The following is a 27741-nucleotide window of genomic DNA, read 5'->3' on the forward strand; positions in this document are numbered from 1 at the left end:
AGAGACATGCTGGGCCCTTACTAGCAACATCACTTTTCATAAAATTGCCACGAGAGGGAGCCTCTGACACTTGGATCCTGGGATTAGTGACCAAAGCTGTGTCCAGTCCACATAGGACCACAGGCCTCATCCATCCAGACCACATGAGCACCGAGCCCCTCCTGCAGCTGTGCCCTTATGTAGCAAGGGCCAAAAGACCCTTGCCATCATGGGGGCTCTGTGGCAATTAAGGCATTAATCCAGTGACTCAGATACCTAAATGTTTTTGGTTGGTTTTATTTTGAGTCTGGACCTCCCTATGTAGCCCAGGTTGATTTGAAACTCTGTCTATATAAATCAGGCTAACCTCAAACTTGCAGTGATCCTCCTGTTTGACTTCCAAGACATGTCTAGCATGGTCTTTAGCTTGTTTTTTCTTTTTCCTGGTTTTTGGGGGTCGGGTCTCACTCTAGCCCAGGCTGACCTGGAATTCACTATGTAGTCTCAGAGTGACCTGGAACTCATGGTAATCCTCCTACCTCTGCCTCCTGAGTGTACCACCAAGCCCAGCTTTATTTTTAAAAAATATTTTATTTATTTGAGAGAGGAAGAGGCAGAGAGAATGGACATGCCAGGGCCTCCAGTCACTGCAAACAAACTCCAGACACATACACCCCCACCCTTGTACATCTGTATTACGTGGGTCCTGGGGAATTGAACCAGGGTCCTTAGGTTTCGCAGGCAAACACCTTAACTGCTAAGCCATTTCCCCAGCCTAAAGTTTTTTTCTTTCTTTTTATTTTTTTAGTTTTTATTTGAGAGAGAAAGAGAGGAAGAGAATGGGCGTGCCAGGGCCTCCAGCTACTGCAAATGAACTCCAGACACATGTGTCACCTTATGCATCTAGCTTACGTGGGTCCTCAGGAATCAAACTGAGATACTTTGGCTTTGCAAGCAAATGCCTTAACTGCTAAGCCATCTCTCCAGCCCCAGCCTAAGGTTTTGAGTTTATTTATTTGCAAACAGAGAGACACAGAGAGACACAGAAAGAGAGAATGAATAAGGGCATGCTAGGGCCTCTAGTCACCATGAACTCCAGATGCATGTAACACTTTGTGCATCTGGCTTTATGTGGGTACTACGGAATTAAACCTGAGTTGTTAGGTATTATAGGTAAGTGCCTTAACCACTGAGCCATCTCTCCAGCCCTCTGATTTCATTTCTTTTTTATAGTGCTGAGAATTGAATCCAGAGCCTTTTGTATGCTAGATAAGAGCTCTACAACTGAGCAGCATTTTCATTTTTTAAATTTTTATTTATTTATTTATTTGAGAGGGATAGGCACAGAGAGAAAGACAGATAGAGGGAAAGAGAGAGAATGGGCGCGCCAGGGCTTCCAGCCTCTGTAAACGAACTCCAGACGCGTGCGCCCCTTGTGCATCTGGCTAATGTGGGACCTCGGGAACCAAGCCTCGAACCGGGGTCCTTAGGCTTCACAGGCAAGCGCTTAACCTCTAAGCCATCTCTTCAGCCCTCTGATTTCGTTTCTTTTTATACTGCTGAGAATTGAATCCAGAGCCTTTTGTATGCTAGATAAGAGCTCTACAACTGAGCAGCATTTTCATTTTTTAAATATTTTATTTATTTGTAAAAAGAGATGTAGAGAGAGAAAGAATGGGCATATTAGGGTCTCTAGTCACTGCAAATAAACTCCAGATGCATGTGCCATTCTGTGTATCTGTCTTACTTGGTCCTGGGAATTGAACCCAGGTTGTTAGGCTTTGCAGGCAAGTGTCATAACCATTAAGCAATCTCTCCAGTCCTCATTTTTTTTAAAGTGAGAATTGGTGCACCAGGGCCTCAGCCACTGAAGTCCAACTCCAGATGCTGTGTTGCCTAGAATGTATATGTGACCTTGTGCTTGCCTCAGTTTTGTGCATCTGACTTACGTGGAATCTGGACAGAGATCGAACACAGGTTCTTAGGCTTCACTAGTAAGTGCCCTAACTGCTGAGCAATCTCTCCAGCCCTGTGTAAGCATCTTGACTGGAAGGCAAATGTTGCCAAATACTCCCCCAAATTATGAAGTACAGTCAGCCAGAAATGAGTGAGTTCCCATTTCACTACAGTCTCCTCATTTTGCACCGCAAGAAAAAGTTCCTAATTGTTTTGCTCGTCAGAGGCTGTGATGTTTCAGCTTACATTTCCCTGTCAGTGGTGATGCCAAGTGTCCCCTCTGATTTGTCAGCTTTACTTGTGGGGAGGAAAGAGATTCTATAGTGAGACAGGTGATTCGGAGAGAAGGTGCACACTGGTTCAGCACTGAAACAATTCTCAGGAAATCTCAGACTGTCCAGATTTCCTACAACCCCACATGTGAACTGAACTGTAAACTGAGCAAGCCCGTTCACTCCTGTGGCAATCTGGCAGGGTGTCCAGGAATTCTGAGGCCTTTAGCCTTATCCAGAATAGAAAGAGCTCCATGGGTATCTTTTTTGGGGGAGAGGTGAATATTTGGGGGGACTGGAGAGATGCCTTAGTAGTTAAGGTGCTTGACTGCAAAGCCTAAGGACCCAGGTTCAATTCCCCAGAACCCACGTTAGCCAGATGCACAAGGTGGCACATGTGTCTGGAGTTTGTTTGCAGTGGCTGGAGGTCCTGGTGCACCCATTCTCTCTCCCCCTCTTTCTCTCTCTCTCTCTGAAATAAATGAACAAAAATAAAATATTTAAAAATTTAAAAATAAAACACTGTGGTGGTGCATGCCCGGCTTCCATGGATATCTTTAATGAAGACAGAAGTTACACAAGTCTGTTTTCCTTTCCTGCGTTCACCAAAGATACCCATGTGGTAGCAAATCACCAGATGGCAAACCCCTATACATCTTTCCCACAGTTGGGCAGCAGCCCACCAGCCCCTTAGTACCTCAGCATCGTACTTTTCATTGATGGCAGGCTCGGTAGTAACTAGCTTCATCCTGCTGGCAAACCGCAGTGAGGACAACTGGAAAAAAAAAAAAAAAAGACTGGGTACTCACATGAGACCCCAAAAGATCAGCCAGCCTTCTCTGAGGCCATACCCTCTTCTGGCTCATCAGGCTGCCTTATCAATTTTTTGTTTGTTTGTTTTTGTTTTTTGAGGTAGAGTCTGTCTGTAGCCGAAGCTGACATGGATTTCACTATGTTGACTCAGGCTGGCTTCAAACTGACAGCTATCCTCCTACCTCTGCCCGCAGAATGCTAGGATTAAAGGCATGTGCCACCACATCAGGCTTTTTTTCATTTTCTGATTTTTTTTTTTTTTTGCCTTCTCAATTTGTGTTGCTTCATTTCCTCAAGGGGAAAGTGTACATACAGAACTACGTGGGGTACAGGTCAGTGACGTAGAAGGGAAAGTGTATGCGCGGAGCTACACGGGGTACAGGTCAGTGACGTAGAAGGGAAAGTGTATGCGCGGAGCTACACGGGGTACAGGTCAGTGACGTAGAAGGGAAAGTGTATGCGCGGAGCTACACGGGGTACAGGTCAGTGACGTAGAAGGGAAAGTGTGCACACGGAGCTACACGGGGTACAGGTCAGTGACGTAGAAGGGAAAGTGTGCACACGGAGCTACACGGGGTACAGGTCAGTGACGTAGAAGGGAAAGTGTGCACACGGAGCTACACGGGGTACAGGACAGTGACGTAGAAGGGAAAGTGTGCACACGGAGCTACACGGGGTACAGGTCAGTGACGTAGAAGGGAAAGTGTGCACACGGAGCTACACGGGGTACAGGTCAGTGACGCAGAAGGGAAAGTGTGCACACGGAGCTACACGGGGTACAGGTCAGTGACGCAGAAGGGAAAGTGTGCACACGGAGCTACACGGGGTACAGGTCAGTGACGTAGAAGGGAAAGTGTGCACACGGAGCTACACGGGGTACAGGTCAGTGACGGAGAAGGGAAAGTGTGCACACGGAGCTACACGGGGTACAGGTCAGTGACGTAGAAGGGAAAGTGTATACACGGAGCTACACGGGGTACAGGTCAGTGACGTAGAAGGGAAAGTGTGCACACGGAGCTACACGGGGTACAGGTCAGTGACGTAGAAGGGAAAGTGTGCACACGGAGCTACACGGGGTACAGGTCAGTGACGTAGAAGGGAAAGTGTGCACACGGAGCTACACGGGGTACAGGTCAGTGACGCAGAAGGGAAAGTGTGCACACGGAGCTACACGGGGTACAGGTCAGTGACGCAGAAGGGAAAGTGTGCACACGGAGCTACACGGGGTACAGGTCAGTGACGCAGAAGGGAAAGTGTGCACACGGAGCTACACGGGGTACAGGTCAGTGACGCAGAAGGGAAAGTGTGCACACGGAGCTACACGGGGTACAGGTCAGTGACGCAGAAGGGAAAGTGTGCACACGGAGCTACACGGGGTACAGGTCAGTGACGTAGAAGGGAAAGTGTGCACACGGAGCTACACGGGGTACAGGTCAGTGACGTAGAAGGGAAAGTGTGCACACGGAGCTACACGGGGTACAGGTCAGTGACGTAGAAGGGAAAGTGTGCACACGGAGCTACACGGGGTACAGGTCAGTGACGCAGAAGGGAAAGTGTGCACACGGAGCTACACGGGGTACAGGTCAGTGACGTAGAAGGGAAAGTGTGCACACGGAGCTACACGGGGTACAGGTCAGTGACGTAGAAGGGAAAGTGTGCACACGGAGCTACACGGGGTACAGGTCAGTGACGTAGAAGGGAAAGTGTGCACACGGAGCTACACGGGGTACAGGACAGTGACGTAGAAGGGAAAGTGTGCACACGGAGCTACACGGGGTACAGGTCAGTGACGCAGAAGGGAAAGTGTGCACACGGAGCTACACGGGGTACAGGTCAGTGACGTAGAAGGGAAAGTGTGCACACGGAGCTACACGGGGTACAGGTCAGTGACGTAGAAGGGAAAGTGTGCACACGGAGCTACACGGGGTACAGGTCAGTGACGTAGAAGGGAAAGTGTGCACACGGAGCTACACGGGGTACAGGTCAGTGACGTAGAAGGGAAAGTGTGCACACGGAGCTACACGGGGTACAGGTCAGTGACGCAGAAGGGAAAGTGTGCACACGGAGCTACACGGGGTACAGGTCAGTGACGTAGAAGGGAAAGTGTGCACGCGGAGCTACACGGGGTACAGGTCAGTGACGTAGAAGGGAAAGTGTATGCGCGGAGCTACACGGGGTACAGGTCAGTGACGTAGAAGGGAAAGTGTGCACACGGAGCTACACGGGGTACAGGTCAGTGACGTAGAAGGGAAAGTGTGCACACGGAGCTACACGGGGTACAGGTCAGTGACGTAGAAGGGAAAGTGTGCACACGGAGCTACACGGGGTACAGGTCAGTGACGTAGAAGGGAAAGTGTGCACACGGAGCTACACGGGGTACAGGTCAGTGACGTAGAAGGGAAAGTGTGCACACGGAGCTACACGGGGTACAGGTCAGTGACGTAGTAGGGAAAGTGTGCACACGGAGCTACACGGGGTACAGGTCAGTGACGCAGAAGGGAAAGTGTGCACACGGAGCTACACGGGGTACAGGTCAGTGACGCAGAAGGGAAAGTGTGCACACGGAGCTACACGGGGTACAGGTCAGTGACGCAGAAGGGAAAGTGTGCACACGGAGCTACACGGGGTACAGGTCAGTGACGTAGAAGGGAAAGTGTGCACACGGAGCTACACGGGGTACAGGTCAGTGACGTAGAAGGGAAAGTGTGCACACGGAGCTACACGGGGTACAGGTCAGTGACGTAGAAGGGAAAGTGTGCACACGGAGCTACACGGGGTACAGGTCAGTGACGTAGAAGGGAAAGTGTGCACACGGAGCTACACGGGGTACAGGTCAGTGACGTAGAAGGGAAAGTGTATGCGCGGAGCTACATGGGGTACAGGTCAGTGATACAGAATCTGCTTAATATGTACAAGACCCCGGGCTCAGTCCTCAGCATAAAATTATAAAGCAAGGGAGTGGAGGGATGTCTTAGTAGTTAGAGGTATTTGCTTTCAAAGCCTGCTGGCCTGGGTTCAATTCCCCAGCACCCATGTAAAACTGGGTGTAAACTGGGGCAAGCATCTGTGATCCCAAAGGCACCTATGGCAAAGGGCCTGGAGCAGGTCAGCTAGTGTCAAGTTCATCTGCAGTCCATTTGCAATGGCAAGAGATCCTGCCTGGTATTGTGGAGTGTAAGAAATGCTGGAAAGAGAGGGGCATTGAGTTTGCAACATGGCCTTGTGTTTTGGAAATGGCCATGGGCAGTTGAAGCAGGTTTGCTGGATGCCTGCATGGAGACCCCATGGGGCCATGAGGATGAATCGTGGCTTCCAGTGGAGATTCCTGGACCACGAGATGGCTGTTAAGGAGCTGCCAACCCCAATGAAGTTTTCCAGAACTGTGAGTAGCCCAGCTGGACGGGCAGAAATGGAATGCCAGAGACTTTGTGGCTGGTTAGAATTATCGGTCTTGGAAATTCATCACTAGCTAGAGTTGTTGGACTTGAAGCTACAGAGTTTGATGTTTGCCCTGGTTGTTTTAAATCTTGTATTGATTGAATGTTTCTTTGCTATGCCCAATGCCATCTTTTTCAGTGTGAATATTTATTCTGTGCCATTCTGAGTTTTTTGAGGTGATTTTTTGGTATTATGGCTCACTTAAAAGTACTTGGAAAATGGGGATGTATGAATATCATTGGGATTGATAAAAACTATGGGGACTTTTAAAGTCAGACTGAATGCATTGTATTTTACATCATGTATGGTTACCAGGGGCCAGGGGTGGTTTGATTCAGGTGTCCCCCATAAACTTAGATGTTCTGAATGCTAGGTTCCCAGCTGATGGGAATTTGGTAATCAATGCCTCCTGGAGGGAGTGTATTGTTGGGAGTGGGCTTATGGCTGTTATAGCCAGTTTCCCCATGCCAGTGTTTGGCACACTCTCCTGCTCCTATTGTCCACCTTATGTTGGCCAGGGGGTAATGTACACCCTCTGCTCATGCCATTGTTTCCCTCTGCTATCATGGAGCTTCCCCTGTTCTTGGTTGGATGATTTCTACCAGCAATGTGAACTGGACTGCAGCAGCCACCCTGAGACTACAATGAAATCCAGGTCAGTATGGGCTAGAGTGAGACCCTACCTCGGAACCTCAAACTCTCCCCCCAAAAGAGAGAGAGAGAGAGAGAGAAGGAAGGCCTAACCCTCCATCTAACTTTTTTTTTTTTTTTTTTTTTTTTAAAGAGCGATGGAGAGGCTGGGCATGCCAGGAGGTCAGGTCTAGCCACTGCAAAGGAACTCCAGATGTATGCACCATCAGGTACATCTGGCTTACGTGGGTCCTAGGGAATGGAACCTGGGTCCTTTGGCCTTGTAGGCAAGTGCCTTAACTGTTAACCCATCTCTCCAGCCCAGTATTTTTTTTTTTTTTTGAGGTAGCATTTAGCTGTAGCCCAGGCTGACCTGGAATTCACTCTGTAATCTCAGGCTGGCCTCAAACTCACTGCGATCCACCTACCTCTGACCCCTGAGTGCTGGGATTAAAGGCGGGCACCACTATGACCAGCTCTAACATTAAAAAAATAAATTTAGCCGGGCGTGGTGGCACATGCCTTTAATCCCAGCACTTTCGAGGCAGAGGTAGGAGATTCACAGTGAGTTTGAGGCCACCCTGAGACTACGGAGTGAATTCCAGGTCAGCCTGAGCTAGAGTGAAACCCTACCTCAAAAAAACAAACAACAAAAAAAAATAAGGCTGGAGGGATTGCTTAGTGGTTAAGGTGCTTGCCTACAAGGCCAAAGGACCCAAGCTCAATCCCCCAGGACCCATGTAAGCCAAATGTACAAGGTGGCTCATGTGTCTGGAATTCATTTGCAGGGGCTGGAGGCCCTGGTACTCCCATTCTCCCTGTCTCTCCCTCAAGTAAATAAATAAAAATTAACAATTAATAAAAAAGAACATTTATAGAAGAGAAGCATTAGCTTCCATGCCCATCGCATGCGTCTGTTGCAGACCCCTACAGCCCCTTCTCTGAGTCTGTGTGCTCAGTATTGGGTGGAGCCACTGAGTGATATGGGCACAAGTTCTGGGTCTGCAGACATCAGGAGAGTTCCTTCCTGTGCTGAGGCTCTCTCAAGAGGTAGAGATAAGGGGAGGGAAGGGATTTCACTGTGATGGAGGGAATGTTTCTTAACAAGAAAGCCAGGAGGCCAAGATCATTATGGCTCCTCTTGGGGTTCAGCTGTGCTCTGTTATGAGGTGCGACCAAGAGGTTCCTGAAGTCTTCCTCTGGGGATGCTGTCTCACGTCAGCTGCAGCTAAGGAGCCTTGACCTCCTAAATCCCAGAGCTCTGGGTGGATGGCAAGAGCACTCTCTCAGGGTTGGGATGGTCCCTAAAGCACATGGCCAGGAGGCCCTTAGGCACATCTGGCCCATGGCATTTCTGGAAATTACTCATTCCACCTAAATGAATTTTCTAGATAACTGAAGGTTATGTCAAACATCCTCACTTGAGAAGTAAAATGACTAGCAACAGTTTTCCAAACCTGCCTTATGACAAGGGTACTTAAAAATAAAAAAAGGAACACCAGCCTAGATAGAGGTGGCCAAATGGGTGAAATCACTTGTGTCATTACATCAGACCCTTATTTCTACCTTCAGTCACACCATTATTTTTTTTATTTTTGTTTTATTTTTATTTATTTGAGAGAGAGAAAGAGAGAGGTAGAGAGAGAGAGAACGGGTGCACCAGGGCCTCCAGCCATTACAAACGAACTCCAGATACATGCGCCACCTTGTGCATCTGGCTTACGTGGGTCCTGGGGAATTGAGCCTCGAACCGGGGTCCTTAGGCTCCACAGACAAGCACTTAACGGCTAAGCCATCTCTCCAGCCCCCGAGTTTTATTTTATTTTATTTTTATTCTATTTATTTGAGAGAGAGAAAGAGAAAGAGGGAGAGAGAGAATAGTTGCACCAGGGCCTCTAGCCACTATAAATGAACTCCAGATGCATGTGCCATCTTGTACATCTGGCTTACGTGGGTCCTGGGGAATTGAGCCTCGAACTAGGGTCCTTAGGCTTTATAGGCAAGTGCTTAACTGCTAAGCCATCTCTCCAGCCCACACCATTATTTCTGCCAGGACTACTATTTTTTTTTTTTTTTTAAGGACTACTACTTTTTGCTTGTCTTTGCAAGGCAGGGTGACCTGGAACTCACTCTATAGCTCCAGGTTGGCCTCCAACTCATAGTGATCCTCCTATCTCAGCCTCCTGAGTTCTGAAACCTAGGGTTTTTCTTTAAAAATATGTGTGTGTGTGTGTGTGTGTGTGTGTGTATAATTTTTATTTATTTGAGAAAGGGAAAGAGGCAGAAAGAAAGAGAATGTGCATGCCAGGGCCTCCAGCAACTGCAAATGAGCTCCAGATACATGTGCCACCCTGTGCATCTGGCTTACATGGATCGTGGGGAATCAAACCTGGGTGGGTTCTGTGACTTTGCATCCTAGAACCTTAACTGCTAAGCCATCTCTCTAGCCCATCATTCACCTTTTTGAGACAGGGTCTCTCATTGGCCTGAACTCACCAACTAGGCTGGGATGGCTGTTCAGTGAGCCCCAGGGATCCTCCTGTCTCTCTGGGATTATAGACACATGTCAAAATACCCTGCACTTTTGTGTAAATGCTGACGCTTGAACTCAGGTCCTCATGCTTGAGAGACAAGCACTTTACCAATTGAGCTATCTCCCCAACCTCAACTACCAATCTTCTTATCTATTTATTTGCAAGAAGAGAGAGAGGAGAGAGAGAGATTGAGAGAGTAGATGTGCCAGGTCCTCCAGCTACTGCAAATGAACTCCAGATGCATGCACCACTTTGTGCATCTAGCTTTACTCAGGTATATTAGGGAATCAAACTCAGGTTGTTAGGCTTTGCAGGCAATGCCTTAGTCACTGAGCCATCTCTCCAGCCCTCACAACTACCAATTTTTTTTTTTTTTCTGAAGTAGGGTCTTGCTCTAGCCCAGGCTGACCTGGGATTCATTGTGTAGTCTCAGGATGGCCTTGAACTCATGGCAATCCACCTACCTCTGCCTCCTAAGTGCTGGGATTAAAGGTGTGTGCCACCATGCCTGGCTTTCAACTACCAATTTTTTAATGCTAATCAGCTCAGTGCCTACCATTCCACATTCCAGGTTCAGGAAAAATCTCACTGACCTTCCCTTAGCTTCTCTGAAGGTCTTCTCTATCTGGGCCTCTTGTGTTGCTTAGAGCCAGTCTCCTCTCTCTCCAGTGTGGGGAGGGCAGTGCTGGCTCCTCTCTGCCAAGCCCCTCCCCCCATCACCTTTCACGGGCAGGTGGTTACACTGCTGCGCATACTGGCCTTAGAACCACAGACTAGAAAACCTGTGGTGTTCACAAGATGTTCAAACTTGTATGAATTGTGCTGTTTTGTGGTGACAGGGATTGACCCCAGGGCCTCATGTCTTCCCCAGGCCAAAAATGAATGATTATAAGGAATACATAACTGGGCTAGTGATGTCTTTCAATGGTAGAATGCTTGTCTTGTATGCACAAAGACTTGGGTTTGGCCCCTTTATCATACATAAACACACACACACACACACCAAGTACTCAGGGGCTAGAAGGATGGCTTAGCAGTTAAGGCATCGCAAAGCCAAAGGACCCAGTTTCAATTCCCCAGGACCCACGTTAGCCAGATGTGCAAGGGACACATGTGTCTTGAGTTCATTTGCAGTGGCTGGAGGCCCTGGCATACCCATTGTCTCTCTCTCTCTCTCTCTCTCTCTCTCTCTCCCCCCCTTTCCCTCTTTCTCTATCAAATAAATAAGTAACAAAATACCAAGCACTCAGGCTGAAGAGATGGCTTAGTGACTAAGGCGCTTGCCTACAAAGCCTAAGGACCCATGTTTGACTCTCCAGATGCAAAAGTGAGGCAAAGGTTGCACATGCCCACTTGGTAGTGCAAGCATTTGAATTTTGATTGCAATAGCTGAGGAGCTGAGGCCCTGGCATGCCAATTCTCTCTCTCTCTCTCTAAAAATAAATAAATAAACAAACAAGTACTGCAGGTGGGAGTGGTGGTTCATGTCTTTAATCCCAGTACTTGGGAAGCAGAGGTAGGAGGATTGCCATGAGTTCAAGGCCACCCTGAGATTACATAGTAAATTCCAGGTTAGCCTGGGCTAGAGAGCCTACCTCAAAAAAAAAAAAAAAAAAAAAGTAAGCAATTTTCCTTCTCAATCCCAACTCACAGGAGCAGTACTCTGGTAAACACGCTCTTTGTCCCTACAAAGCTGGCTCCCAGTCTGCCCTCCTTGCCTAAATCCCCCAGGCCAAGCCTTCCCCCCAACAGCTTGCCTTCTTCCTTGACCCAGCTTAGGATCCTTCAGTAACTGTAGCCCAGATTCATCCCCCAGATCCCTGATAATGTCTGTGGGTAGCAGTACATCAGCTGAGCTAGTCCAGAGCCAATCTTAACCAGCCATGGCACCCATGAGAAGTTCTAACCCAGCCGCACTGGCTGTCTCTGCGTACCGTTTCTTCTAATTGGGCAGCTTCTCCATAGATGTTTGTCACAAGAACCATATTGCAATTTCCTCCTGCAGAAAGAGAGACACAGAAAAGCCTCAAATCATGTGAATTTTCTGGCAAGAGATTCTGTTAGAGGCTTATGGAGTTCTGTTATAGACCCAATGTCGTATCCTCACAAAACTCATAACCCCCAAACTTTATGTCCTCACTGTGCTGTTATTTAGAGTGGGGACCTTTGGAAGATACATGTAGATGAGGTCATGAAGGTGAAGCCTCTACATGGAATTATTGTCCTTATAAGACAATAAGAAAGAGATGTGTTCTTTGTGATGTTTTGTTTTAGCAGCCTAAACTGACTTACATAGAGCCGGGTGTGATGGCGCACAACTTTAATCCTACCACTCAGGAGGCAGAGGTAGGAGGATTGTTGCAAGTTCAAGGCCAGACTCTACCTCAAAAAAATAAATAAATAAATAAAAAATAAATGAAAGAAAAAAAGGGCTGGAGGGATAGCTTAGCGGTTAAGGTGTTGCAAAGCCAAAGGACCCAGTTTCGATTCCCCAGGACCCATGTTAGCCAGATGCACAAGGAGGTACACATGTCTGGAGGTCGTTTGCAGTGGCTGGAGGCCCTGGTGCGCCCATTCATTCTCTCTCTCTCTTTCTCTCTGTCAAATAAATAAAATATTAAACAAATAAGCTTCTAAAAAGAAAAGAAAAGAAAAAAGGGCCAGGTGTGGTGGCGCATGCCTGTAATCCCCATGCCTGGGAGGCTGAGGTAGGAGGGTCACTGTAATTTCTAGGTCAGTTTCGGCTAGAGTGACACCCTACCTCAGAAAAAAAGCATAGGGCAGGTAATCAGACCTCCACCTGAGATCTCAGGTAGGTGCCTGTGCAGCTGAATACAATGAAGCATGAGGCCTTGTGGCCTCGGCAGGAGATGGGTCTATATAGAGGGTAAAAGATCAAGGAACAATGAGCTCCATCAAAGTGGTGTCTTGGGTCATGCTCTGTAAGTAAGCCTTCACTCCAAGACCGAGGGAGGAGCCTCAAGGAGGGTAATCCCCACAATGAGCCCCACTGAAGTGCTGCTTTAGGGTCTCCATACTCCTGGACAGAACGTTTGGAAGAAGCCACAGAGAGCTCATCATCCAGGGTGGGATGAGACTTCTCAGTGGTGCAGCTGCTCTGGGGTTCCCATGCTCTGTAAGTAAGCCTGCATCCTGAGGCTGAGTGAGGAGCATTCGACGAGTCATCTTGACAGAGGGAGCCCCAATAAAGTGGCTGCTTTGGGAACCCCACATACCTATAAATAACACCTCTTTATGCTCTCTAAACAACCCCAATAAACTCATTGACTTACTGAACTGATATTGTTACAATTTTACTTTGGTCTCCCATCTGAGCCCTATTTGGGGTGAAGACACTGAGGATCACCATGAGTTTGAGGCCAGCCTGGGCTAGAGTGAGACCCTACCTTGAAAAAAACAAAACCAGTAGTTAAAGAGCTTGCTTGCAAAGGCTAAGAACCCAGGTTCAAATCCCCAGTACCCACAAAAGCCAGATAGACAAGGTGGCACATGCATCTGGAGCCTGACTGCAGTAGCTAGAGGCCCTGGTATGCCCACTCTCCCTTTCTCTCTCTCTCTCAAATAAAGAAAATACTAAAAACAAATTCTGGGCTGGAGAGAAAAGGCATTTGCCTGCAAAACCTAAGGACCCATGTTCAACTTCCCCAGTACACATAAACCAGATGCACATGGTGGTGGATGCATCTGGAGTTTGTTTGCAGTGGCTGGATGCCAATTTTCTTTCTAATCTGCCTCTCTCACACACTCTCTTACTTTCTCAAAATGGGTAAATTAAAAAAAAAAAAATCTTCCGGTTGTGGTGGCACACGCCTTTAATCCCAGCACTTGGAAGCAGAGGTAGGAGGACTGCCACAAATTCAAGGCCACCCTGAGACTACATAGTGAATTCCAGGTCAGCCTGAGCCAGACTGAAACCCCCCTCAAAAAATGAAAAAAAAAAAAAAAACAACTCTCAGGCGTGAACAGCAATGTGCAAAGATGGCTTGTCTAGTGTCTGATTTATTTCATGTTAAAGAGCTGCAAGGGAATTCCATGTTCCAGGAAGAGAGCAATTCTCTAATACCTAGTGACAAGATGTGCCAGACCTGGCCTTCCCTAGGACAGTTTCTCCTCCCTGGACACCAACCATATGCTCACCTAAGGAATCTTTCAAGGCATGGGTGAGTTTACACTGTCGGAAAGGTATGTGGTCTCGCTTCTGGTCTCCAAGGGCAATGATGGCCTGTTCCAGGAATGACAGCGACTTGTTGATATAGGTGGCTTCCTTCAGGACTCGCCCTTCGGACTGCAAACAAAAGGTCAGTTCCACTCTGAACACAGTGCGGTGTTTGCCCCACTAAGAATGGCTACCAGGCCTGGTTTGCAAAGATGATACAAGTGGACTCAGACCAGAGCATCCTTCCCTCACTGGATCTTTACTTCATCTTGTGCTAATAAAAATGCTGATAGTAAAGCCGGCCGTGGTGGTGCATGCCTTTAATCCCAGTACTCGGGAGACAGAGGTAGGAGGATTGCCATGGGTTCAAGGCCATCTTGAGACTATTGAGTAAATTCCAAGTCAGCCTGGGCTACAGCGAGACCCTACCTTGAAAAAAACAAAAAAACAATGATAGTAAAAGTGATAGAAATGGGCTGGAGAGATGGCTTAGTGGTTAAGCGCTTGCCTGTGAAGCCTAAGGACCCCGGTTCGAGGCTTGGTTCCCCAGGTCCCACGTTAGCCAGATGCACAAAGGGGGCGCACGCGTCTGGAGTTCGTTTGCAGAGGCTGGAAGCCCTGGCATGCCCATTCTCTCTCTCTTTCCCTCCATCTGTCTTTCTCTCTCTGTCTGTCGCTCTCAAATGAATAAAAAATGAACAAAAAAAATTAAAAAAAAAAGTGATAGAAACATTCATGTGAATGCTCATGTAAGTATGAATAGTGATGTGAATATTCGTAGGAATACTTGAAGATTCACCGTGATACAAATGCACATGGAATACTTTGTAGACACTTGTGCAACTATGTGAACGGTCACATGAACACAAATGAATAGCAATAACTACAACTGCACATGCAACTACTCACATACTCTTAGACTACTTGTGTTAATATAATCATGTTAATATACATTTGAAGTTAAATACTTGTACAAATATTCATGTGAATACTTCTATATTCATACACAGGGAAGCAGTGCATACCACATACTGAATATTATCTTCCTAAGAATTTAGGAATAACCATCTCATTTAATGTATATATATTTAGTAATTCTCCTATTATTTGAGAGAGAAAGAGAATTGGTGTGCCAGGGCCTTTGGCCACTACAAACAAACTCCAGATGCATGAGCCCATTTGTGCATCTATGTGGGTACTGGGGACTTGAACCCTGGCTGTCAGGTTTTACAAGCAAGTGCCTTTAGTGCTGAGCCATCTCTCCATCCCTTGTTTAACGATTAGAAAAATCCTGTGGAGCAAACACTGCCCCTCTGTAGCTGCTACCCCACCTCTGGTACCTCTGGCCTCCAGCAAGCCCACACGCTCCACTTCACCTAGCTTCACCAAGCTGTTCTCAAATACCAATGGCAGACAGCACACACACGCACAAGCACAATGTCACACCCGGGGGCCATGACCTGTTAACTGTCCCTGCTTCCCTCACTTACCCCTGTCTTCCCCAGCCTTTCTGAGCCTGCCAGATCCACCAAGTTAATTTTGGAGGTGATGTACTTTTCATCTGATAAGGTCCGGGAATGGGCCTATAAAACATCCAAGCAGAATTTAGACTATATGGGGAAGAGCTTCTGACTGGGCAGTGTCCTCAGAATGATCAAAGAGCTTGCACCTACCTCCATGTAGATAGTGAAGATGCAGTGTGACCTAGATGAGTTTTTGTTCATTGTGTGGGCGGCAATGATCCTGTTGGTCTCTCCCTGAACAGGAAAGGAAATGTATATAATTTTAAAAATTAAAATAACAAAGCATCGAAGTCATTCCTTTTTAAAAGTACATTTTATCTTTATTTATTTCTGAGAAGGAATTCCAGACACATGTGTCACCTTGTGCATCTGGCTTACATGGGTCCTGGGGAACTGAACCTGGGTCCTTTGCCTTTGTGAACAGTAACAACCTAAGGCTTCGGAGCTTTAAAAAACAGATTTGAGGGGCTGGAGAGATGGCTCAGTTGTTAAGGCATTTGCCTGCAAAGCCTAACGACCCAAGTTTGATTCCCCAAGACTCACATAAAGCCAGATGCACAAGATGGCGCATGTGTCTAGAGTTCATTTGCAGTGGCTAGAGGTCCTGGTGCTGCCATTCTCTCTCTCAAATAAATACAAAAATAAAAATAAAATAAAAAAAACAAGCCGGTGTGGTGGCACACGCCTTTAATCCCAGCACTCGGGAGGTAGAGGTAGGAGGATTGCCATGAGTTCAAGGACACCCTGAGACTACATCATGAATTCCAGGTCAGCCTGGGCTAGAGTGAGACCCTACCTTGAAAAACAAAAACAAAAACAAAAACAAAAACAAAAAAGACATGAGGCCTGAAGACCTGGCCTAGCAGTTAAGAGCTCTTCCTGTGCAAACATGAAGGCCTGAGGGGGCCTGAGACTTCCAGAGTTCAAATCTTCTGATAGCATGTAAAGGAGCTGGACATGGCCATTTTAGCCTGGAACCAAGACAGTGGAGACTTGAGAACTGTCTGAGTCCAGCAAGTCCAGAATTAGTAAAAAGAGACTACAAACCAGGCTGTTGGCACACGTGTTTAATCCCATCACTCAGGAGGCAGAGGTTGGAGGATCACTGTGAGTTCGAGGCCACCTTAAGACTACATAGTGAATTCCAGGTCAGCCTGGGGTACAGTGAAACCTTACCTTGAAAAACAAAACAAAAGAGAGAGAGAGAGAGAGAGAGAGAGAAAGAGAGAGAGAGAGAGAGCGCCACTACAGCTCCAAACAAGATCACGTACAAGAGACATGGAGCAGGAGCATCTCATGTTCCACTCCAGCCACCGACCACTGAGGGTTCTTGATCCATATGGTGGGCTGGTATATGAGGTGCCACAAGGGTACACACACAGGGCCAAAAAAACAAAAATGAGGGCTGGCTTAGCGGTTAAGGCGATTGCCTGCAATGTCAAAGGACCTTGGTTCATTTCCCCAGGACCCATGTAAGGCAGATACACAAGGAGGCACACGCATCTGGAGTTCATTTGCAGTGCCCAGAAGCTCTGGCGTGCCCATTCTCTCTCGTAAATAAATAAATAAATAAAATGTGTTTTTAAAAGACACAAATGAGCTTAGGTCCCTAATTCCAAGTTAAAAAATAATTTAAAAATATTTTTATTAGCCGGGCATGGTGGCACATGCCTTTAATCCCAGCATGTGGGAGGCAGAAGTAGGAGGATCTCCATGAGTTCGAGGCCACCCTGAGAATACAGAGTAAATTCCAGGTCAGCCTGGGCTACAGTGAAACCCTACCTTGAAAAACCAAAAATTATATATATATATATATATATATATATATATATATATACATATACACACATATACACATATACACATACACACACACACACACACACACACACACACACACATATATTGTTAGGGGGATTGAGGAGATGGCTCAGTGATCAAAGGCACTTGTTCACAAAGCCTGCTGGCCTGGGTTGAAATCCCCTGCCACTCACATAAATCTGGAACAGTATAGACACACACACACACACACACACCACACACACACACGAAAATAAAACATTTCTAGGCCAGGAGTGGTGGTGCACGCCTTTAGTCCTAGCATTCAGGAGGCTAAGGTACTAAGATCACTATGAGGTGCAGGCCAATCTGGGGCTACAGAGTAAGTTCCAGATCAGCCTGGGCTAGAGTGAGACATATATATTTATATATTTTATCTATTTATTTATTATTATTATTATTTTGAGAGAGAGCGAGAGAGAGACAGACACACAGAGAGTTCAGAATGGGTGCACCAGGGCTTCCTGAAGCTGCAAATTCCAGTTGCATGAGCCACTTTACGCATCTGGCTTTATTTGCATACTGGGGAACCAAACCCAGGCCTTCAGGTTTTGCAGCAATCATCTTTAACAGCTGAGCCATCTCTCTAATTCCCCATGTTTTGTACTTTTTTTTTTTTAAGCCAGGGTCTCACTCTAGCCCAGACTGACCTGGCACTCACTCTGTATGCCCAGACTGGCCTCAAACTCAGTGACCCTCCTATGGGGAATCAAACCTAGGCTGTTAGGCTTCACAAGCAAGTGCCTTAACCACTGATCCATGTCTCTAGTCCATTTTATACTTTTTTTTTTTTTTTGAGGTAGGGTCTCACTCTGGTCCAGGCTGACCTAGAATTCACTACGTAGTCACAGGGCGGCCTTGAACTCATGGCGATCCTCCTACCTCTGTCTCCCAAATGCTGGGATTAAAGGTGTGTGCCACCATGCCCAGCTGTTATTTTATTTTATTTTTTGAGGTAGGGTCTCATTCACTCTGGCCCAGGCTGACCTAGAATTCACTACGTAGTCTCAGGGTGGCCCTAAACTCATAGTGATCCTCCTACCTCTGCCTCCCTAATGCTGGGATTAAAGGCATGTGCCACCACACCCAGCTCCATTTTATACTTTTAATTTTAATTTTTAAATTAATTTTTAAACTTTTTTTAAATTTTTACTTATTTATTTGCAAGCAGAGAGAAGACAGAGAGAGAATGGGCACACCAGGGCCTGTAGCTTCTACAAACGAATTCCAGATGCATGTGCCCTTTGTGCATCTGGCTTACATGGATCCTGGGGAAACAAAACCTGGGTCCCTTGGTTCTGCAGGCAAATGCCTTAATGGCTAAACCATTTCTCCAGCCCTAAAATTAATTGTTTTAATTAATTAATTTTCCTGGTTTTTTTTTTTTTTTGAGGTAGGGTCTCACTCTAGCCCAGGCTGACCTGGAATTCACCATGTAGTCTCAGGGTGGCCTCAAACTCATGGCAATCCTACCTCTGCCTCATGAATGCTGGGATTGAAAGTGTGCACCACTACATCTGGCTACCTTATATTTTTATATTTGCCCAACATGGAAGCTTCCAATTTCAGCACTGTAATGGGATTGAGTATTAAGAAAGAGAAAACCTCTACTACAAAACACCTGGAGTAGATGGGCAGACTAAGAGAATGGATGCCTAAGACTGCAAGTAAAGGACACAACTCGGAACCAGATGCCAGGGAAGTAGGAATGCAAGGACAGTTAGCAAGAATCAAAGTTCCTTATGCCTGGAGGTGCCTGTATATGGAAGCTGGAAGCCAGTTGCTTTGAGCAGTGAAACTGACTTGTTATAAAGCTGTGCCCTGTTCCCCCTAGAGCCATTTGCTGTCCATATTCTCCAGGAAATTGACCTGGAGTTACTTGTCCCCTTCCCCACCTCTGTCTAGTATCAGCTCCCTACCAACCCAAACCATCTGTGCTCACTCAAAGGGTGATAGAGTCTTTCTCTCCGAGAGCCAAATGTTTACATTCCAGGGTCCAGACATTCCCTTCAGTTCCCAAGAGGAGAGATGCTTGCATTCCAACATAAAAGTCAGCAAGGCATATATAGTACAGTGGCAGACCATGTGCTTAATAAGCATGGGGGGGGTCTTTCCTTCAGTCTCTCCCTCCAAAAAGCAAACAAAACATTTCCTCTTGCCTCAACCTCTTTGAATATCCTTGCAGGCTATTATTGCAGACATGGTCTCACCATGTTTTGTGAGTCCCAAACAAGTCTCTTTTTTGGAGAATTTGATTGCTTGCCTTCTTTTTATTTTATTTTATTTAATTAATTAATTTATTTATTTATTTATTTATTTATTTATTAGTTTTCTGAGGTAGGGTCTCATGCTAGCTCAGGCTGACCTGAAATTCACTATGGAGTTTTAGGGTGGCCTCGAACTGTGGGCAACCCTCCTACCTCTGCCTCTCAAATGCTGGGATTAAAGACATGCCACCATGCCTGGCATATATCCTGTTGTTGTTTTTTTTTTTCTTTTCTTTTTTTTTTTTTTTTTTTTTTTGTTGTTTTATGTTTTTTCAAGGATGGGTTTCATTCCAGTCCAGGCTGACCTGGAATTCACTGTGCAGTCTCAGGGTGGCCTAGAACTCAAGGTGATCCTCCGACCTCTGCCTCCCAGGTGCTGGGATTAAAGGAATGTCCCACCACGCCTGGCTATATATACAGTTCTTTTGTTTTGTTTTGTTTTTTCGAGGTAGGGTCTTACTCTAGCTCAGGCTGACCTGGAATTCACTATGTAGTCTCAGGGTGGCCTTGAACTCACAGTGATCCTCCTACCTCTGCCTCCCAAGTGCTGTAATTAAAGACATGTGCCACCATGCACAACCCCATTTTAGATTTTTAAAAAATATTTTACTTAGCCAGGCGTGGTGGCACATGCCTTTAATCCCAACACTTGGGAGGCAGAGGTCAGAGGATCACCGTGAGTTCAACGCCACCCTGAGAGTACATAGTGAACTCCAAGTTAGCCTGGGCTAGAGTGAGACCCTACCTTGAAAAACTAAAAAGTAAATATAAAAAAAAAAAATAGATCACTTATTTGAGAGAGAGACAGAGAAGGAGGTAAACAGAGACTGAGTGTGGACATACCAGGGCTTCTTGCCACTGCAAATGTACTACAAGATGTATGCACCATTTGGTGCATCTGGCTTTACGTGGCCACTATGAAATTGAGCCCAGGCCATCAGGTTTTGTAAGCATGTGCCTTTAACTGATAAGCCATCTCTTCAGCCTCGTTTTAGATTTCTTTTTTGTTTTTTTTGAGGTAGGGTCTTGCTCTAGCCTAGGCTGACCTGGAATTCACTATGTAGTCTCAGGAAGACCTCAGATTTGTGGTGATCCTCCTAACTCTGCCTCCTAAGTGTTTGGATTTAAAGATGCATGCCACCTTGCCTGGCCATAACAGGAATATTTTGCAAGAAATTGATATCTTAAAATGTAAAATGAGAGCCGGGTATGGTGACCCACACCTTTAATCCCAGCTCTTGGGATGCAGAGGTAGAAAGATTATTGTGAGTTTGAGGCCATCTTGGGACTATAAAGTTAATACTAGGTCAGCCTGGACTAGAGCAAGACCCTACGTCAAACAACAACAACAACAAAAAACTAGTCTGTTAGGTCAGGCATAGTGGCACGTTTGTAATCCCTCCCAGCACTTGGGAGGTGGAGGCAGGAGGATGATTAAGTCAAGGTCTCCTGGGCTATAGAAGACCGTTTCAGTAAACCCAAATAAGGGTTGGGGAATTCACTCAATGGTAGAGCACTTGCCTGGCAAGCACAAGGCTCTAACATTTAGTCTCCAACACTGAAAAATAAAATAAAATAAAAATAAATATAAGTATGTTATCCTGGGTTTTCTAAGAAGAAGATACCAAGATCAGACTAAATGTATAATTTTTTTTACATTTTTAAGTTATTTTTATTTATTTATTTGAGAGAGAGAGGCAGATAGAGAATGGGTGTGCCAGGGTTTCTAGCCACTGTAAACGAACTCCAGATGCACATGCCACCTTGTGTATCTGACTTATGGGGGTGCTGGGGACTCATACCTGAGTCTTTAGGCTCCGCAGGCAAGTGCCTTAACCACTAGACCATCTCTCCAGCCCTACAAATACTTTATTAGAGAAAAACCTGTGTCAAATAAGTAGGGGTGACTGGAGAGATGACTTAAGAGTTTAAGGCACTTGTCTGTGAAAACTAAAGACAAAGGTTTGATTCCCCAGAACCCACCTAAAGTCAGATGCACAGAGTGGCGCATGCATCTGGAGTTTGTTTGCAGCAGCTGGAGGCCCTGATGTACCCATTCTCTCTTCTCTCTCTGCTTGCAAATAAATAAATAAATTTTTTCATTTTACTAATTTTTTGTTTATTTTCAGTACTGAGTTTCTAATAATCACATATTTTTATTTTTGTTTATACTTATTTTTTGTTCATTTTTATTTATTTAGTTGACAGCAACAGAGAGAGAAAGAGGCAGACAGAGAGAGAGAATGGGTGCACCAGGGCCTCCAGCCACTGCAAAGGAACTCCAGACACATGTGCCCCCTTGTGCATCTGGCCAACATGGGTCCTGGGAAATCGAACCTCGAACCAGGATCCTCAGGCTTCACAGGCAGACGTTTAACCGCTAAGCCATCTCTCCAGCCCTATATTTATTTATTTATTTGAGAGTGACAAAAAGAAACAAAGAGGCAAATAGAGAGAGAATGGGTACGCCAGGGCCTCCAGCCACTACAAACAAACTCCAGACGCATGCGCCCCCTTGTGCATCTGGCTAATGTGGGTCCTGGGGAATCGAGCCTCGAACCGGGGTCCTTAGGCTTCATAGGCAAGCGCTTAACCGCTAAGCCATCTCTCCAGCCCTTCATTCTTATTATTAAAATAAATTAAAAAAAGAAACTATGGCACTGGAGAGATGGCTTAGTGGTTAAGGCACTTGTCTGCATAGCCAAAGGACTAAGGTTCAATTCCCCAGGACCCGTGTAAGTCAGATGCATAAGGTGGCGCATGTGTCTTGAGTTCATTTGCAGCAGCTGAAGGCCCTGGCATGCCCATTCTCTCTACATACATGTGTCTCTTTGTATCTTAAATTAATAAAATAATAAACAGAAGAACTTAGAGGAAGTGGGAGAGGGGAATGCAAGGGAAGGGAAGGAAGGAAAGAGGGAAGGGAAAGGACGAGACGTTTGACTTTATCATCTCACCTCAAAGAGGAGACTGAATGCATCCTCCTCTTGACTTGTGAGGTGGACTGACAAGCCCTTAATGAAAACCCCTTGAGGGTTTTCCACGATGGTCATTGGTGTGACTGAGGGTCCAACATAGGGCAGAGTGGACAGGAGATCAAACAGGCTCTCGTTATAGATTTCCAAGTAGGAAACACGCACGGTGATGGCGTGTGTGGGCCGCTCGTCAATCATCCTAAAAACCTAGAGGAGAGATTTGACAGTAGTCACCAAGAGCAAGAGTCCAACAGTCAGTTAGTGTCAGACAGCTGCTTCTTGTCCTATAAGGTTTGACAGTCCAGCTGGTATGACGATCATGACAGTTAACAATTAATAGTTCTAAGTCTGTTGAGTGACATGACATTTTGAAGTTATGCTTTTATTTTTGAGGCAGGGACTCACACTGTATTTCAGGCTGGCTCTGTTGCTGACTTGAACTTCTGATCCATTCAGCCTCTACCTCCCAAGTGCTCAGATTGTAGGTATATGCTACCTTGCTCAGTTTATGCAGTGCTAGGGAGTAAGCCCAGGGCTTCATGCATGCTGGGCAAGCACTCTACAAACTAAGCTACACCCCACACCTCAGATACTTTCTTTTTTTTCTTTTGGATTTTCAAGGTACAGTCTTGTTCTAGCCCAGGCTGACCTAGAATTCACTGTGTAGTCTCAAGGTGGCCTCAAACTCATGTTGATCCTCTTACCTCTGCTTCCCGAGTGCTGGGATTAAAGGCATGCACTACCATACCCAGCTGGCTTAAAGTTTTGACAGCGGTTTTTTTTTTTTTTTTTTTTTTTTTTTTTTTTTTTTTGGTTTTTCGAGGTAGGGTTTCACTCTAGTCTAGGAGGCCCAACCTGGAATTCACTCTGTAGTCTCAGGCTGGCCTCAAACTCATGGTGATCCTCCTACCTCTGCCTCCCAAGTACTGGGATTAAAGACATGCGCCACCATGCCTGGCTTGAAAATTTTTTTATTTTTGCACGTTATATGTAGCATACATACATGTGCATGCACGTTCATATGTGTATGGGTACATGTGTATTTAAGTGTTTGTGCACATGTGCACACATGTATGTGTTTGAAAGACAGAAGTTGCTGTTCAGTCTTTTTATAATCGCTCTCTATTTATTTATTTTAGTTTTTCGAGGTAGGGTCTCAATCTAGCCCAGGTTTACCTGGAAGTCACTATGTAGTCTCAGGGTGGCCTCAAACTCACAGTGATCCTCCTACCTCTGCCTCCCTAGTGCTGGGATTAAAGGCGTGCGCCACCACACCTGGCTGGCTTCATTTATTAAGACAGGATTTCTCAATAAATCTAGAGCTCACTGATTCACCGAGACTAGCTGGCAAGTGAGCAACAAGGATCCCATCTCTGCTTCCCCAGTGCTGGGACTACAGGCGTGTGTCACAATACCTGGCATTTACATGAGGATCTGAACTCGGGTCCTCATGCTCCCTTAGCAAGTGCTCTACTGACTGAGCTGTCATCCCAGCCCAACAGCAATTTTTTTTTTTTTTTTGGTGTGTGTATATGCATTTTCATGAGTGTGAGCATGGTGCACATGTGTCGTGGGGTGTATATGGTGATCAAACAACCTCAGGCGTGTGCTTACCTTCCACCTCATTTGCGGCTGAGGCTCTGGTTTTTCCCCACTAAATTCATCAGGTTAGCTGGCCTGGGAGCTTCTGGGGGATTCTCCTGTGTCGGCCTCCCACGTTACTATAGGTGCTCTGGGATTACAGATGCTCACTAAAGCACTAAAGTGTCTGGCTTTTGCATCCTAGGGTCTGCACTCAGGTCCAGCAAGTGCTTTATCTTCTGAGCCCACTCCCCAGACAGCAAGTTATTACATGTGTTGTTCCAAAAAACTGGGGCATGGGTCCTTTATATATTGAAAGAATGCCTATGTTTCTTCTTTCTTTCTTTTTTTTTTTTTTTTTGAGGTAGGATGTCACTTTAGTCCAGGCTGACTTGGAATTCACTATGTAGTCTCAGGCTGGCCTTGAACTCACAGCAATCCTTTTACAAACTCTGCCTCCCAAGTGCTAGGGATTAAAGGCGTGCACTACCACGCCCAGCCTTAAGAACACCTACATTTCTTATAGGACAATAGTATGAAAACATAGTATGCTGTGAGGGTAAGGCCTTTTGCTTCCTCCAATTAGAGGGTCCTCATCAACCTTGGCTAGTAGCTCCCCAAAGAAGCCCTTTTATGACTGCGGCCATAGCTGACACAGTCCTGAAAGCTCAGGTGAAGCCCCGCTTCTTGCCTTTCCTTTTCCAGGGGCTCCAGGGTGGAAGAAGCCCCAGCAAGCTAATGAGGAAGGCCCGAAAGCATTGCACTGCCTTCATTAGAACGAGGAGGGGACATGATCAGGACCTTTAAACCCTTAATTACAGGACCACAGACCATGGGAGCTGCAGGAAGGAAGCCGATTAGTATGCCTGCTTCCTCTTTCACAAAGGAGGAAGCAGGCTCAGCGTGCTTGTGGGACAGTCTGAAACCCAAAGTCCCAGTTTAGTGAGACCTCTGACCTCGCCCCCGCCCCTACCCTGCCATGTGTACCCTATCTCTGGACCCAGTTTTGGAGGCAACTCCTTTGAGGGCTGGACCCGTCTCTAGTAGCCAACCTGGGGTTGGCGGCATCTGTGGCAGAGGAGGAGGGGGCCTGTGTGGCATCCCACCCGCGGGCCCGCTCGCTACCTGCTGCAGGGCACGAGGGAGGATCCCCCGGTGTTTGTAACTCTCGGTGGCCCCCGTCATCGTGTATGTCTTGCCAGCTCCCGTCTGCCCATAACACATGATGGTGCCTGTGGACATTTCAAAATATGTCTGGGTGACATCCAGAAGGTCAGCTCCACTGACATGGCTCCCACCCCCAGGGTGCCTCATGCTGACTAGGACTTCTTTTTTGGTTTTGGATTGTCGAGGTAGGGTCTCACTCTAGCTCAGGCTGACCTGGAATTCACTGTGTAGTCTCAGGCTGGTTAGGGATCCTCCTACGTCTGCCTCCAGGGTGCTGAAATTAAAGGTGTGCGCCACCACACTCGGCTTCATTTCTTTTATTTTCTTTTTTTTTTTTTGAAACAGAGTCTCGTGTATCCCAGGTTGGCCTCAAGCTCACTATGCAGGCAAAAGTAACTTTGTAATCCCAATCCTCCTGCCTCCACCTTCCAAGCATTACAGGTATGTTCCACTATACCCAGTTAAGAGATTCCCCCCCCCCCCCCGAGGTACCGTCTCACTGTAGCCCAGGCTGACCTGGAACTACTCCGTAATCTTAGGGTGGCCTCAAACTCTTATGTTTGTTTGTTTTTGTTTTTTCAAGGTAAGGTCTCACTCTAGCTCAGGCTGACCTGCAATTCACTATGTAGTCTCAGGGTGGTCTCAGACTCATAGCGGTCTTCCTACTTTTGCCTCCTGAGTGCTGGAATTAAAGGTGTGTGCCACCATACCTGGCTCAACATCTTTTAAAATATATTTTATTTATTTATTTGAGAAAGTGGTAGAGATTGAGAGAGAGAGAATGGGCACACCAGGGCCTCTAGCCACGGCAAACAAACTCCAGATGCACACACCCCCTTGTGCATCGGGCGTACGTGGGTCCTGGAGAATGGAACTGGGTTCCTTAGGCTTTGCAAATACCTTAACCGCTAAGCCATTTCTCCAGCCCCACAAGAGAATTTTATTTTGAGGTAGGATCTCACTCTAACCCAGCTAGCCTGAAATTCATCCTAGTCCAGGCTGGCCTCAAACCTATTGCAATCCCCTTATCTCAGTCTCCTGACTGATAGGAAGAAGTCAGCCACCATGCCTGGCTTAAGAATACTTTATAGAAGTGTGTGTGTGTGGGGGGAGGGTATTACCATGGGATATTTTTTATAATCATGGAAAATGTTAATAAAAATTGTGAAAAAAAAAGAATACTTTAAGTTCCCACAGAAACAGACAGGGCTTCTAGTTGGTACCATGTCACTTTCAGACATGAACCACCCCGACTAGTCCGGATCTGTGCCCACTGCCCACCTGGGAAGACTTTCTGCCCATCTCACATCTTTATCACTGGGCTCTAAAACACAAACCACAGGAATCCCGGGTTCTACTTGCTCTTCATTTTGGCTTGGAACCAGACCTCATTCAGTGACTGCTTTGGGTGCTTACACGGTAGACCTGCTGGGCAGCACTAGGCCTGGAAATCCGTGCTTACCTTTGTCACGCAGGTATATGTAGAGTTCCTGGGACTGGCAGTAGGTTTTACCTGGAGTGCTCAAACTCAGCATCTGAGTTAGAGCTAGAAACCGTGCCCATGAGCCCACTGCTAAGGCACAGGAAGAAGTCACTTCCGCTGGAACTCAGAGCCCCTCGGGAGTTCCATAGCACCAATACCCAAGGATCTTAAGCTCCCTGGGCCTGAGGTCCTCTATCTTTAACTCCTCAGGGCCACATCCTCTGACCCTCATGAAAGTATCACTGAGTCAGTGGAGACCACACCTATGTATCACATGCAGGGTAAGTTACAATGTTGGGACTTCAAGGTTCATTGGAATTTTGGGCTGAAGAGATGGCTTAGCAGTCAAGGCACTTGCCTGCAAAGCCAAAGGACCCAGGTGCAATTCCCTAGGTCCCATGTAAGCCAGATACACATCTGGAGCTCTTCTGCAGTGGCTGAAGGCCCTGGTGTGCCCATTCTCTCTATCTGCTTCTTTCTCAAATAAGTAAATATTCACTGGATTTTTTTTTGTTTGTTTTTTTGGTTTTTCGAGGTAGGGTCTTACTCTAGCCCAGGCTGACCTAGAATTCACTATGTAGTCTCAGAGTGGCCTCAAACTCACGGTGATCCTCCTACCTCTGCCTCCCAAGTGCTGGGATTAAGGCATGTGCTACCACGCCCAGCAATTGTTTGTTTTTGAGGTAGGGTTTCACTCTAGCCCAGGCTGACCCAGAATTCACTATATAGTCTCAGGGTGGCCTTGAACTCACAGTGATCCTCCTACCTCTGCCTCTCAAGTGCTGGGACTAAAGGTGTGCACCACCACACCTGACACATTGGAATTTTTATTTTTATTTTTCCTGAGGTAGTGTCTCCCTCTAGCCCAGGCTGACCTGGAATTCACTATGTAGTCTCCTGGTGGCTTTTAACTCATTGTGATCCTCCTACCTCTGCCTCCAGAGTACTGAAACTAAAGGCGTGTGCCACCATGCCAGGCTTCATTGGAGCCTTAAAAAATATTGTGTATTTATTTATTTGCAATTGTGTATGTATGCGTGTGTTGGGAGGGGCACACTAGGGTCTCCTGTGGCTGCATACAAATGTCAGACACTTGCACTACGTTTC

General features: G+C 46.5%; 1 protein-coding gene across 8 annotated transcripts in view; it reads right to left on the reverse strand.

The window, feature by feature from the left end:
* The window catches only part of Kif9 (kinesin family member 9), an 82151-nt gene that overhangs the window by 26150 nt on the left and 28260 nt on the right, over positions 1 to 27741 (reverse strand). For 7 of the 8 annotated variants that reach the window (XM_045136384.1, XM_045136383.1, XM_045136389.1 and 4 more), the window contains 7 exons: positions 25110 to 25216; positions 22386 to 22610; positions 15473 to 15556; positions 15290 to 15382; positions 13781 to 13928; positions 11557 to 11621; positions 2905 to 2982 (listed from right to left, as the gene is read on the reverse strand). In XM_045136384.1, coding sequence (XP_044992319.1) covers positions 2905 to 2982; positions 11557 to 11621; positions 13781 to 13928; positions 15290 to 15382; positions 15473 to 15556; positions 22386 to 22610; positions 25110 to 25216 — 800 coding nt within the window. The remainder of the gene's footprint in view (positions 1 to 2904; positions 2983 to 11556; positions 11622 to 13780; positions 13929 to 15289; positions 15383 to 15472; positions 15557 to 22385; positions 22611 to 25109; positions 25217 to 27741) is intronic. The other variant, XM_045136390.1, reaches the window with a different exon arrangement.

The sequence above is a fragment of the Jaculus jaculus genome, chromosome 17 (genome assembly GCF_020740685.1).
Source record: "Jaculus jaculus isolate mJacJac1 chromosome 17, mJacJac1.mat.Y.cur, whole genome shotgun sequence".
NCBI lineage: Eukaryota > Metazoa > Chordata > Mammalia > Rodentia > Dipodidae > Jaculus > Jaculus jaculus.